Here is a 14,048-nt window from a genome sequence, read left to right as displayed (position 1 = left end):
GGCAAAGCAGATTGGTTGGAGACGACACTATAGCCACAATCTTAAAATGGGTGTAGTGCATGTTCGCAACGGCACACCCCACTACACCGCACCACGCCACACCGCACCACGCCATAATGTGCACTGGTCCACTTGGACGCCATAATTTCCTGTCACAGACAGAACCTCATTGCATGTCTCGTCTCGGTCAAACAGCCATCCGCAGTGCACCGGACGCTACCAGCTTGAACGCTGCCGGCACCCGGTCGCGCCGCGGACCTCACGGACCGCTGGCGTTTAAAAGAGCACAGGAAACTGTCACAGCGCCAAGAGATGGCAATCAAGTGTGTGGTGCTCTGTATCTGCTTTTTGAACGTCGCTATTGGAAATGACGAATAAAACTTCTGCGTACTAGAAGTTACAGCTTGAGTGATATTGTGAACAAACATTTGGAAGAACTCGGAAGCAACATTTTTTTTAACTTGTTTGGTAAGTAACTAGCGCATGTCATGTGGTCTTGACTGGTTGCCCGGACGATTTCGTTTTGCTGTGATAACTTGCCCGGATAACAGCTCTGGCTTGGCTCAAGATCACATGAAGGTCGCCGACAGAACATAGTCTCGCAAGGGAAAAGATCGTGGCGTCTAAATCCACGGCTCCTAAAAGACAGGCAGGCAACCGCAAAGGTATCATCCATTCTCTTTCGATCGCTGCATAACATATAGAATCTAGATGGCATAGAATGGGATGGCGTGAAAGCCAGAGTGCGCGAATGCTTCAGGTCATGGGGCAGGCGCCGAGCGCGCAAGGAGCGCGAGAATAAAATAGTCTCCGACGCGATCCTCCTGCTCTCGAACGCTGGCGTAAAAATAAAAGTTTTTTCTTTCTCTCTCCTGCTCTCGAGGCCACTGTCCTGCGAGCCTAGTGTTGCTCCGGCACTGACATCACTCCGAAAGGAACTTTGGATTCTCCTACAGCTACGCTGAGATGGCTTGAGGCCACGACCCGAACAGAGCAGTGGGAAATGGAAGCGCGGTGCAGCAGAAATGTCCTACGTAGGCATCTTTCAAGGAAGAGCACAACTCTCTCTTTCTTATAGTAGATCCAAGTGATAGAAGCATAGTCGATTCACTAGATGGAGTTCTTGCGCTGGCGAGGCAGTTTTACATGACCTTGTATGCCGAACCAGTTGCCTCTCCAGCTGTCTTTCCATTCGTTTCACCAGCTGAGCCGCCGGAAGTCTGTTACTCAGCCATAGTCGAGGACGAGCTATTTTCGGCTTTGAAGTCTATGAAGCATAATCGCAGTCCACGATCCGATGGTCTGACAGCCGAATTTTATGTGAAGTTTTGGACACTGTTAGGGAAGCCGTTCACATCATTGGTGAACAGGCTACTCAGTGAAGGGACTCTGTCAGCGTCTCAAGGAGAGGGGCTAATCACTGTCGTTTGTAAGGATGAGTCGAGAAGCTCCGATCTAAGAGCATGACGTCCAATCACACTTCTGAACTGCGATTACAAGCTCATAGCAAAGTGTCTGTGTATGCGACTCACTCCAGTAATCGACACTGTTTTGGGTCCATACCAGGCATGTTGTGTCCAGAGGCGCTCCACACAGCTTTACGGTTTAGCAGTGAGGGACCTTCTTCTGTGGGCAAATACCAGGAAACTTCCAGGTATTCTGTGCTCCTTCGATCAGGAGAAGGCTTTCGAAATTATTAGCCATAGGTACCTGTTGCGGGTTTTGGAAGAGGCCGGTTTTAGTGTGCGTTTTCGGCAGATATGGTTCAAGCTTTTTATTCTCGACAGACTTCTGCTTTTATCATACAGGATCGCGTTTAGGAGGCATTCATTGTGGGACGTGGTGTACCGCAGGGGGACCCTCTCTCGCCTGCCCTCTACGTGCTCGCTTTTGAACCGCTTCTGCAGAGGTTGTCCTGTGACAGCAGAATTGGCAGGTTCCTACTCCCACCAGGTTCCCCTCCAGTTGCACTCTTTGTCTATGCGGATGACTTGTCTATTGTCGTCCCGGACGAGGCGTGAGCTTGCACCGTCTTGGATGTCATGGACAGTTACTGAGCGGCGAGTAGTACAAGGTTGAATATGTCGAAAAGTGCAACCATGTACTTGAACTCCACTCCGTCCAGTCCGCAGCCCGTTCATGGTCTCCCGATGAAAACCCGGTTGCGCATTCTAGATTTTCAATTCGATCCAGATGGTCTGCCTCCTGAAAACTGACAGCAGGCTAAGGAGAAACTTGAAATCAGGACTCAAGAATTCAGCGCGTTGTCATGTTCATCGACGGCTCGAGCGACAATTCTTCGCTTACTTCTGTTTTCCTTCCTTACGTACGTAGCGCGTCTCTCTCCTGTTCCAACCCGAACCAAGCTTATCTTGCAGACGGTCCTCTTTCGCTTCCTCGATCTGGAAAGGGACAACTGGTTGTGTAGCTCGGCAGGTGCTTAAGTTGCCCAAAAATAAGGGAGGACTTGGAATTCCCGAGACCTGGGCATCGTGGCTACTGCACTGCACGTCAGGTGGACCCAGGTCGCTCTTAACTCGGATGTGCCCCTAACTCGAAGCTTTACTTCCTATTTTCTTAGCACCCGACTCCGCTTGTTTTCGCAGAGCACATTGTGCCACTGTGTTCCTCGCTCAGGTTCCCCGTCCATCATTTATGCGGCGGCTGCCAATTCTCTGGTACGCCTCCGCAAGGTTCACCCCGGCATCGATGTAGTTTCAACTCCGACCCAAGAACTAGTCGATATCCTCACCCCAGGTCTCTACCCGCATCGCCAAAGGTACGATATGTCCATCCACTGGCCACACTGGAAGCTCATTACGGTCAGTTTCCTCGACGCTAGGCGAGCTGCGTTCATGTACAGCCTGGCGTGAGGGTGCCTGCCGTTGAGTTACAGGCCCTTCACAGCCATCCCCGCTCGTGGAGTATGCCCTTTTTGTGGCGGTCATGAGGACTCGGTTCATATCTTTACGCAGTGTTTGCTTCCTGCAGCGCTTCTCCAAAAAGTGCTAGTATTTTTAGGCTCCCAGGTGTTCCATATCAAACTGTTCGATTTTTGCACCCTTTACCTAAACAGGCGACCAACCAGTTCGTGCTTATTGTCGAGTGCTCATACGAAGTTAGGTTGGCACGCTTCGAGGCGGTTTTCGGGGGACGGGCGCCGGGCCTTGACGAAGTGCTTGCGAAAGCACGGAAAGAGGTCTGGTTCCATCTCTCCATTAAGCTATGATGCATGCTCCTAAGGTCGCACGACTCGGCCGTGTGTGCCAGTTGATCCACGGGGTTGTTTGGCTCAGTAGAACCCAGAGCCGGAACCGGTCGCGCTGCTCCACGGATGGCTTTGGTGGTCTCCATGGTGGTATGCCTTGACCTCTTTTGTGTCAAGGCAGTCCGAGGGTCTGCCAGGCTCGTGTCCTGTAAGGCCGACATGGCTGTTTGTGTGTTGAGTGCAGTAACTCAATTGTGCTGCACCACAGCAGCCCCATTTTCCGGGAAGGACCGTTGGCACGAACCAAAGCCCACCGCCTAGCCGACCGGGGTAGCGTTTTTACAATTGCTAGTAGGTACAGCGGGGCGTGGCGCTTTTGACGGCGCTCGACGTTTTTGCGCAGGCGCGAGTAAGAGCAGGTGTGAGAGAAAATATGGGGGCCTTTGCTCCTTGAATATGTGACTCTGTCTAGGCACTAAGGTGGAGAAGTTTCTTTGCGCGTGCAGCGTGCGTTTGTCCCTAGATGTGCCGGCATGGCGGAGGGGGGTCGAGTTTGTTTACGCTCCGCCGCTGACTGCCCGGCGGTGAGGCAGTGGGTGGGCACGGACGCCCCATTTGGTAATCACTGTCTCTGAAGGGGCAAGGTTCTGACTGGTGTTGTATAAGTCGCGGGTCACTTTGTTAGTCGCGACAATAGATTGCATTTTTTACAAGCACTGCTCCAAGAGGGCACATGTAACCGGCAAACGGAGGCCTCAGGAGAGCACCTGAGGTTATAATAAAGCAGGCGGCGCAGGATCTCCGGGGCACCCAAGCGGTAGCGGGGGGATCAAAGCTGGAAGCAGGGCGGCCCGTGGGTTGGGGCCTCCGCGGCCCCAACCCACGATTTAATTGATAATCGGTCCAGGGGTTATCTCAGAAAAACGATTTTCGAGATAACCCCCGGACCGATTTTAATGAAATTTGTTGCATTTGAGAGAGAAACTTAAATTCTAGTGACTGTTGTAAGCGGAATTTCGATTTGGGGCTTCAATTTTGTTAAAAAGATGTTCATATATTCGACCGTCTGAAAAAAATAGAAACACGAAGTTTACAAATTCATAGCTCTACATCACGAACAGATATCGCGGTGCTATAAACGGCGCCCATTACATCATTCGAAGCGGACAAATTCGATATGTCATTTTACTTCTTACGTGAATTTGTTACGTTGGTTACAAGGGTTCTGCAAGAGCTGTATTTCCACATTACTAAATTTTTTTTTATATTCATGTGTAACAGTTTTGCCCGCTTCAGTTGTGCTATTAGATGAAATACACAGTATTGCATTATGCTTTTTCGTTGTTTAGTTACAGAGTTGTAAACCTGATAGTTCCGTTTTTTGAAAATTTTCGATTTTAGCCGATTTTTAATGAAACATTGGCGACCTAACTCAAAAATTCGAAACAAACTGTCACTAGATTTTAAGTTTTTCTTTCAAATGAAACAAACCTCGTCAAATTTGGTGCAGTGGTTGCCGAGAAAAACGTATTCTCCTTTTACATGTATTTAGATAGGAGCAGTCGAGCTAAAGCTTCTTCTTAATGGATACTGATGGACTGGTTGGTGAGCCACGACCTTGGTGAAGCAGTGCACTTAAAACAGACGCGCTCACGCACACACGAAAAGTAGGCTTCGCCCGTAAGTCGAAGCACCGATTGCTACGGCAAATTAGTAGATATCTATACGAGATAAGGATAGTAGCTTTATCGGCCGTATAAGTTCGTAAACCTTCGTTTATTAACGAAAGTAAGCAGCGTGGTGTCACGCGCACACAGGCAAATATGAGCGCCGACTGCTGAAAGCCTCGTGTGCTCAGTGTTGTTCTCGCCGCTGCGTCCGCGTTGAAGAGAGACGCGCGCACCCCAATCCTGAAAGCGATCTGCCATGACTGCTCAGTGCGGCGAGTGCCGACAGCTTTGTGTTGTGTTCTCGATGCGTAGCTCGCGTTTAAGCGAGACCGCACGAAGGTGAATTCGGTCGCTGCTGCGGGCGCTATCTTGAAAGCGGTCGTCTTACGGGACGGACGGACGGTTTCTGGTCGGGCATGCATGGAAATGCTTATGCATTTAAAAGGAGAGTCTTTGAGAAATTAAGCAGTAGCTGCAGTCCAGTGCATGTGTATGCCCTTTTTCTTTTGCATGTGCGCGTGAACATGCCTGTTTTGATTGCGCCGCTTTATCAACGTCTTCTACCCTTCGCACAGGCAACGTATAAACTTGTGTAAGGGCCGCAAGCCTAACTTGGCAGCTCAAAATTTGCACACAAAATTCCAACAGAAAAACAATGGCGAAAGGCGTGCCGCTGCTAGATGGAAAGCTGCGCTGTAACCTCCGCCATCCGATGCGCAGCCACAACCAGCCCCTCCGTGTGCTTCCATGGTACAGTATCCATGTCAACGAACACGTCGCTGGTGCCATTTTCCCCTCCCGACAGTGTCATTGGAAGTCATTGCCAAGAGCTTTAACAGAGATCACCAACACCCTAGGTGGCACGGAAGACTACTTAATCCACAAATGTGCTGGCAAACCAAGCATAAGCAGCAGTGGTGGCAAGAGCGAAGACGAGTAGTGAGGTGCATGGCGTGTACAAATGAATGAATTCATTATGAAAAGGATAGCGTTCGCTATTGTGGTGGTCGGTGATGACAGAGGATTTCGTACGTGTAGCTGAAAAAAATTAAAATCTTGGTCTTGTGCAAGGGCCACCCACACCTCATCAAAATCACGATAAAAAAAGTGCGGCTGTACACATGGTGGTTTTAAATGGCAGTAGTTGGCTGTCATTCACCAATTATGAAGAAAGCATTACTGGACGTTAGTACTTTGTAGTGGTGTCAGTTGTGTTCTCAATGTCTGTGGAACTTTTGCCTACAAGAGCTCTACTCTCCAGATATGAAGCACTGGACATATCCATGCGAAGTCCAGGCTTGATGCTTGTCCTTAGTGCTCCTAGAAAATTTAACTTGTGCATGACTGCTAAGTACCCATCACTGTTAATCAGGCTTACATTCAAAGGCAACAAAAGTGCACAAAGATTGGCTTTACAATTTTGTATTGCTGAACTGGTTGATTAAATACGAGTGCACAGGTTGAAGGGAGCAACATGTGGGACAAGCACTGAACCAGCTTCCTGATTTTCATCTTTCACGTAGTACGTACGAAAGTTACAAATATGTATACACCAGTGGTACGACTGCTTCCATTTTAGGTCGGGAACCATGGCCCGAGATATCAAAGAAATCAAACACCTGGTATGCGAGACTATGCAATCGCTGGATTGCAGTGCTTGGGGTAAGTCCATTGCCAGTCCAGGCCACATGGCCGACTCTGTCTAGCCCACAAGTCTTGACAGTGTGTCTACTACTTGTCTTCTTCAGATCTTCGTGAAATTGACAATTATGTTCCTTGTGCAATGGGGCTATGCATTGGCATCCATCTTTCTACTGATCTTCCTTTGGCTCTGCATTGGAAGGACCAAGCCAGGAGCTTTTCCAGGTATGTCGGATCACGCCACGCATAAACGCGGTTTCCAGTAACATTATTACCAAAAACACTGTGCCAAGTGTGTACAGCATTGTGTACCATCCCAGAAAAAAACAAATGTAAGGCTGCCAATTCTGTTCTCTGTATTTAGCTGTTGAATCAACCAATGCCTTCCATTTGGCAAACATGAAACTGCAGCAATTCTAGCATGCGAGAAATACATAAAAAGAAATACATAAAGGTAAAAGGAAACTTGCCAAAACTAATTTAAACTGCCATTGCAGTTTTCCAAGAACTTAAGCACTCCCTATTTAAGTGTGCAATCGCCATTTGCAGCAGTAATCTTGTCTAAAACAGGAGCCAAGGCATTACAGTTATCATTTATCACCGAGCAAGCCAAAAATGCAGACTTTTTGCTGTTTACAGGGGTCACCGAATTCAAACTGTTCCCATGGCTACGCAATTTATTCCTGCGTTGCATAGGGTGAGTGGACAAAGGCTTCCTTCACAATCAAGTTACGAAGATAAAACAAGTACACGAACAACCACGAGGCTTTACCTAAACCTCTCTTCGTCTATGCACAATTACAGAATGAAAAAAAAAAAAAAAAACAGATTAAAAAATATGGCTGGTTAAAAAAGAAAGAAAACCACCTAGGACACTTACAGCTTTGCCACGACTGCACTCGGGCAATGAATACAAGAATAATTTACATTGCCTGCTAGCAGTGCAGCATATACGAACGGCAGTTTTAAGAAGTTGAGGAATTTGCCAAGAAAACTAAAAATATCAAGTTACATAGAATGGAATAACCACAGAAAATGAAAATAAACAAATAGTTAAATGTGTAGGCACATATTTTTATGCTTTGACCTATCCATTGATAATGACAATATGCTTTGCCCTAAATTTCTCTTCAATGCACCAAACGAACCTTTTCTTTTTAGCTAGCAAATAAAAGATCCCTGGATAATACCTAACTTAAAGGCCCACTGCAGCACTATTTCAGATAGTGCAAAAAGTAATTGTATTGTGAAGCTTCAAAAAGTTTTTTTTTTTTTCCAAAATGTGAATAGGTCCGTCAGAAACAGAAATCATTTCATACCTAAATAGGAAAAAAAGCACTACCACCACAGCTCACTGGAAGCAACAGTGAACTTGAGGCTCAACTTCACCTGAATTGATGTGCCAGCTCAAGGCTTCACCTCCAAGGCATCTTTGCATATTTTAAAGGGGAAAAAAAACAAGAGAAAAAAACATTGGGTCAGCTGTGATCGCACCATGAAATTCTTGAGTTGACATCATATCCACCTTGTAGTGTGCCTGTCCTCTGCTACGGAGCTTTAAGTTAAAATAGATGCAGCTGCCAGTCATAGATTTACTGCAACTATTTTGGTGCATTGAACTGTTTTCGACAAGCTAAGTCAACCTGCTTTATGCTGCTAGCCACATAAAAGCTTTTATGAAAATGTTTTAGCAGAGACCTCACCTTGTGCTGTATCTATGCGCTTGCACAGGAAGAAGCCTACAGACTATGAGCAAATAGTGGTGGCCCCCACATGCCCCGGAGTCTCAACAATGGAGTCTCAGCTAAATGACGAAAACGTCGATTACGCATCACGGCACCGATACCATCACTCTACCACCCTCCAAACATCATCACATTTCCAGCAACATTCCGACGACAGTGAATAAGTCACGAGGGCTTCAGGTACTGCAATGAGTCTTAAGTGGCTGCTTTTAAGGGCATATTGAAAAACGACTCTGCCATTTCTTCCCAAAAGGCAAAATTACAACCTAACAATAAGCAACAAAAGCATGAGCTTTGTTCATTCCAAGGTTACAAATGATTAGCTCAATGTTGAAGGCATTTCATACGCATTAGCCACAGGAGGATAGACAACATGCAGAAGGCCACAAATGAGCCCCCCACCTCCACATGGCTGGAATGCTGCTAGCAACATGTCCGAAGTAAACCTGAAAGTGGGAACAACGTAAATCCAATGCACCTACAGCGGACCTATATTGGCCTCGTTTTTTGTTTTGCTAGGGATGACAGAATTGATGATCAAAGAACAACGCTCACTTAAACTAGCAGACCGGCTGCAACAAGTAGAAAGTACAGTTCGTGGAACTTTTAATAGTGACAATTGATACGCATTTCTTACTCTGCCTTCTGAAACCCACTGCCTGTATCAGTGAAGATCACTTCGTCTAGAATAACAGAATGCTACCGAATAAAGTGGCATATAGCATCTAAAACTACTAACAAACAAAGCAGAAGCATGCCATTGTTAAGCCAAATCTATCTGCAAGCACTTTTGCTCCGTGCTCTGCACTTGAAGTGCACAATGTGCCACAATCTAAGCAACATTTCAGCCAGTTGAAGAACCTAGACCCCAGAGTTCTGCATGTCATATATTGTCATTCCACTGGCCTAGTTGTAGTTAGCCCTAGTCGTTCGTTACCCACCGGGTGCTTCTCCAACTGCTGCATGACCGACCAAGACAGCAAAGGCTAAGCCACGCTTACACACCACTGTGGAACACATTCTCACCTCTTTATCAAAACAAGAGCATATAGATTTATCATCAAACTATTAACACGCTTCCAAAGCTGTTCCAGGAATATTGTGATGTATGAACTCAACACCTATTCCTACACTTTGAAGCAATGTAACATACTTTCCTAAACGTTTTTCAAAGTGCAAGAGGAACTGTTATGCTATGGTATGTGTGACGCGCATTGATTTTATGTGCAAGATGTACTTAGCATGCACCCCAATGGGACAATCGAGGCTAAAGCTACTTTCAATGCGCTCCCCCGTCCTCCTATTTATTCCAATTTTTCAACAATACAGAAAATACAAAACAGCTTTGATGCTCTAACAAAGAACAAGCAACAAATTGTTTTTATGCATGTAATGCCTGTGGTTGGAAAAAAAGAAACATGCAATGTTGCAGTCAAGGCAGCATTTTGGTAATGCAGTGGACTGCTTCTACTCGTGTACAATGCACCTCAGAGCCCACGTGTCAAAGTCTGTGTGAGTATGATGTATGTTACTGAAATGGGACAGTACACTCTTACTGTGCAAATGACAATGGCTTTGTGTGACAAAAAAAAAGAAAAAAAGAAGGAAGTGATACGTTGAATAAATTATGTTTATGTTGTCATTCGTATGGAAGAGTTCAATTCTTTGGCATCTAAGGGGGCAAATCACTAATACACAGAACACACACGCCAACAAAGCACTCGACAACAGCAGGAAAACTCCTACTTTGTGAATCTATATGATATACTCCATGTTTTATAAGCACACTGGCAGTGCTTTGCACATTTTCATAAAATGCCTAAAGTACCGTCTGCAGTAGGTCAATGCTACATGGACCAACAGCTAGCAAAGTAAAAAATTATAAATTTCACGGTGATGACCATGAATCAGTAATGACCATATGGCTTTTATGGCATGTGCGCAGTCATCATTCTTGGGGATCATGTTCCAAACAATAACGTTCAACAGTGCATGAATGGGTTAATTCTTAAATGTCAACAGACAGACAGCACCTAATTGAATGCACTATCTCTTGACTTCCAGCCAATCGACAAACGAATTGAAACAAGCAGTCTATCTGTTAGAGGTGCTCCACGTCATTGGGAGCATCAAGGTCTCTGTAGTTGATCAGCGCTCTCGGTTCCCCACGTAGACCTCTGAAATAGAAACACGTGGATGTCAAACATTCCTTTTTTTCAGCAGCCACCTTCCAACAATGAAGCCAGGGGGTGAGAAGGGAGGCAAGGAATGTGGTACTTGTGGCCCAGTAGTGCACCCTCAAGTGACCAAAGAGCATAGTTACGTGCATTGTAAATTCAGAATGCCAATTTTGTATCGCCTTATTAACAAAGGGTTGGTAACCACTAATTACTGGGTACACTTGAAACTTGATACACAGGCTTGTTGAATCTTGCAGCACATTAAACAAATCACGATAGTACAATGTACAAATGAAAAATTAGCTAAAACACCAAAAGAAGCCCAGGCCAGCATCAAGTACATCGGACTTTTCTGATGGCTTTTTGCAAAAATTAGCTCTTGACTAAGGGTTACAGTACACCTGCCTGCTGTAACACAGAAATTAAGATGATCCCTGCAACCTTGTCGCCTTCTCTTGGCTCGCTGCTGGAAAGCCAGCTTCGTTGGCCTGTTGCACCAGCCACCTTCGCAGCAGTTGGATTTAGACGGTCGCCAATAGCGTTGCCTGCTGGCATTTCTAGAGTGGCTTATTTGACAATAAATGGAGTTTGCAAAATCTGGCCTGCTTTTCTGTTCCAGAAATTTGATAATCAGACATTTCTGAACACATGCAACTTCTTCTTGAACTATTGAGCTCAATATTTCGAGCTTCAGAATGATACACTACTGTTGCGACATAAATGGTTCGAAAAACAAGGGACTGCAGTCACTGACCAAGTCAGCCATTCGTTTATGTTTCAGTACCCTTACACAGTCCTTGTTCACAACTTGAGTTGGTGACCGTGACCTTTTAACATGCTGCCTGACCAGGTGAGTGTTTATCAAACATAAATCGTATCATAAACATATCAACACATGTCTGTGGCAGAGCAGACAGTCTGGATCCCTAAAAGCAAACAGGAATCTTCAAGCTGGCAAGGAATGCAATGTTCAAGAAGGCTACTTCGCATTCCCGGAATATCGGTAAGCAGCAGCAGTAATCAGCACACAGAGTGGCAAGCCAAGCGGAAAGAAAGGTAAGCTTGTGGGGAGTCCCAGTTCTTTTTTATTGACAGAGAGAAGACACTATAGACTAATCAACAGTTGCAAGCACAGGCAAACTTTCAATAACAGGACTAAGAACACCGGTTTCCATAAAAGTTGCACCATGTACAAAAATGGAAGGTCTAAAAAAAAATATGGGTAGAGACAAACTTTTATGAATTCATTCACACGGTGGTGCTGTACCACCAATGGTCAAATGAGATGAAGTTATTACACTGAATTCCACAAATTGTGTCAATGAAAAAAAAATAATGTGTATGATATCAGCAGGAAGAAATCTGCCTTTATGCAGCTTCTCCCTAATGCACTGCTTCTGTCCCCTTTATGACTTTTAAAAGAGTTCCAAGTCCTGTGGCTCATCAAGATCATGATATCCAATCACTTCCCGGGGGTCTGAGCGGAAGCTGAAAAAAAGAAACCAAAAACTGGTCCATTTTTTCTTGCTTCGCACTTTTCCGACTCACGATTTCGCTATGGTGTAGTACTCGGTCACAACACACGTACCATATGGAAACTGCAGTTCCTTCTAACATAAAGGAAAAGGATGCACATCAGCCAAATTACAACTCAAGGTGTTTCAAGGTGTGCCATGGCTACTGAAAACATTCATGGTTGCAACAAAGGTAGGAATTAGCAAATGGCTTTCCTTTTATATGCCATATGTAGTTTCCTTCTCGACATATGCACATAATGCCTAGAAGGTTCGCACAAGAGTGCGCTAAGAGCTGTTGTACAGTCCACTTATAACGATGATGAGAAAAGTTTGGAAAGCTGTTAAAACCATGCATTGTTAAATCTGGTCTGATTGTACATACACAGGCCAAGGCTAGGTCCCGTAACTGAAAGACATAGCTCACCCCCAGCTTCACCTGTAGCTAAGAGTGAAGCTGAAACATAAGCTACTGGCAAAGGAAGAAACACGAATTAAATCATTATTTACAAGAGGATAGCGCTTGAAGAACCAATGTCAAAGAAAAGTGCTACCAATGTTGCAATGTGCACCCCCAAACTGTGCAAAACTCCTGTAGCATGATGATGTGATGACTATAAAGGCAATGTAACAATGATGATGATGCCAATGCTGAGATGATTAAGACATATAACTGCCATACAAGAGAGTAAATAACCCCCTTTGCAAGACAAACACTGACAATGGCTGCTGCACTGAAAGCTGCATTGTGAATGGCTGCTGCAAAGCACCAGCTTTGCTGTGCGAGTGTAATGCCTGCTCTTACTTTCGAAACGTGTGCACAGATGTAATCACTCCCCTAGTCTCTCAACTGCACAGTGACACAGATTTCCAGCAGTGGTGGTGGGCAAGTTTTGTATTTACTCTTATGGTGAGAGCTAGGCTGTAGGTGAGGAGGTGACACGGCAATGCCAATGAAAGAATGGCAAAGTTACCACACGACAATGGTATAATGGTATGGAACATCAGACAGAGCGAACTCAGCTTCAAGCTCTTAACTGCAGTCACAGTAAAAGAAACCAGAACTAGAGGAAAACAACTGTGCCATTAAGCACACCTTCGATACACAATGCCTGTCGTTATAACCCATAATCGTTATAAGTGGACTTCACTGTTTTATCTCAGATTTCTTTTATACTTTACCATTTAAAAAATGTGCATTATTTCTGGGTGCAGAGCTGGTAAGGATATGTTAATTTCTGCACTTTTCTGCAGCGAAACAAAACGCTAAGTCAGCAACCACACAGAACATATTGCAGGCATAATTTCAGTACTGCTCGAGTTCATTTTACACTATGGGAAGTCCATATGCAGTAATCCAGTCCATAGCATGCTTTATAACGTTAATGGTCAAGGTGCATTTGGCAACAATAACGAAGTAGGGACTGTGCAGTGTTAAATGATGAGACTGACTATGACCACATTGAAGTTTGCCATATGTTCCATGCAGCTTTTGCTGAACACAATACTTCTGTTTTATATAAAAAAAAAAAAAAAGCACTACTAACGATTACATAATAGAAGCCCTCACGCTTGTACTTTGATTGGCCAATGACTATCATGGTCTAATACTTTGGTCTAATCAATAATGCTTTCATGTACACGTTTAGCACACTACCTTTTCTTTGTAACAATGTCCAAATGCAAGTGGTTGGATCTTACCTTTTAAAGGAATGAATGTCATTTCTGGCTGTTGCTAGTAAGGTTATTGTAATATCTGCGTTTATGTGCAGCGAAATGGACGCTGCTTTATGATGTAGAAAGAAAATACAACAATGAAATAAATAATGGAATTGCAGCCAATTATGTACAACACACAGTACAGATGAGCATGACCCTCAAACCTAGCGAAACAGCAGTGCTAATATTTTGACACCTGCACAAGCCAGCAGTGGCTTTTAAAATGATAATAAAGGCAACTCACCGTCCGTAGTTGTTTCTCTTGAATCCTGCTCTGTACATATCTGGAAAGTTGCGACCGCCGAATCCTGCAGAAAGAACAGGCTTTCTTTGTTCATAATAGTCCCCACAATCGTGTTCATTTACAACTC

At 44.9% G+C, this 14,048-nt stretch overlaps 2 protein-coding genes across 11 annotated transcripts in view; one reads left to right on the top strand and one right to left on the bottom strand.

Annotated features, from left to right (window-relative positions):
• LOC126521309 (solute carrier family 12 member 8) overlaps positions 1-9,906 on the top strand; it is a 53,280-nt gene extending 43,374 nt beyond the window's left edge. For all 5 annotated transcript variants that reach the window (XM_050169972.2, XM_055065903.2, XM_050169971.3 and 2 more), the window contains exons 12-15: positions 6,458-6,540; positions 6,627-6,744; positions 7,159-7,216; positions 8,251-9,906. In XM_050169972.2, coding sequence (XP_050025929.1) covers positions 6,458-6,540; positions 6,627-6,744; positions 7,159-7,216; positions 8,251-8,428 — 437 coding nt within the window. In that variant the 3' untranslated portion in view covers positions 8,429-9,906. The remainder of the gene's footprint in view (positions 1-6,457; positions 6,541-6,626; positions 6,745-7,158; positions 7,217-8,250) is intronic.
• Ars2 (arsenic resistance protein 2) overlaps positions 9,539-14,048 on the bottom strand; it is a 116,537-nt gene continuing 112,027 nt past the window's right edge. For 5 of the 6 annotated variants that reach the window (XM_055065900.2, XM_050169962.3, XM_050169965.3 and 2 more), the window contains 2 exons: positions 13,922-13,985; positions 9,539-10,441 (listed from right to left, as the gene is read on the bottom strand). In XM_055065900.2, the coding sequence (XP_054921875.1) occupies positions 10,366-10,441; positions 13,922-13,985 (140 nt within the window). In that variant the 3' untranslated portion in view covers positions 9,539-10,365. Of the gene's footprint in view, positions 10,442-11,506; positions 11,933-13,921; positions 13,986-14,048 lie in introns of those variants that run through there. The other variant, XM_055065901.2, reaches the window with a different exon arrangement.

The sequence above is a fragment of the Dermacentor andersoni genome, chromosome 6 (assembly GCF_023375885.2).
Source record: "Dermacentor andersoni chromosome 6, qqDerAnde1_hic_scaffold, whole genome shotgun sequence".
NCBI lineage: Eukaryota > Metazoa > Arthropoda > Arachnida > Ixodida > Ixodidae > Dermacentor > Dermacentor andersoni.
This window is presented reverse-complemented; position numbering and strand designations above follow the sequence as displayed.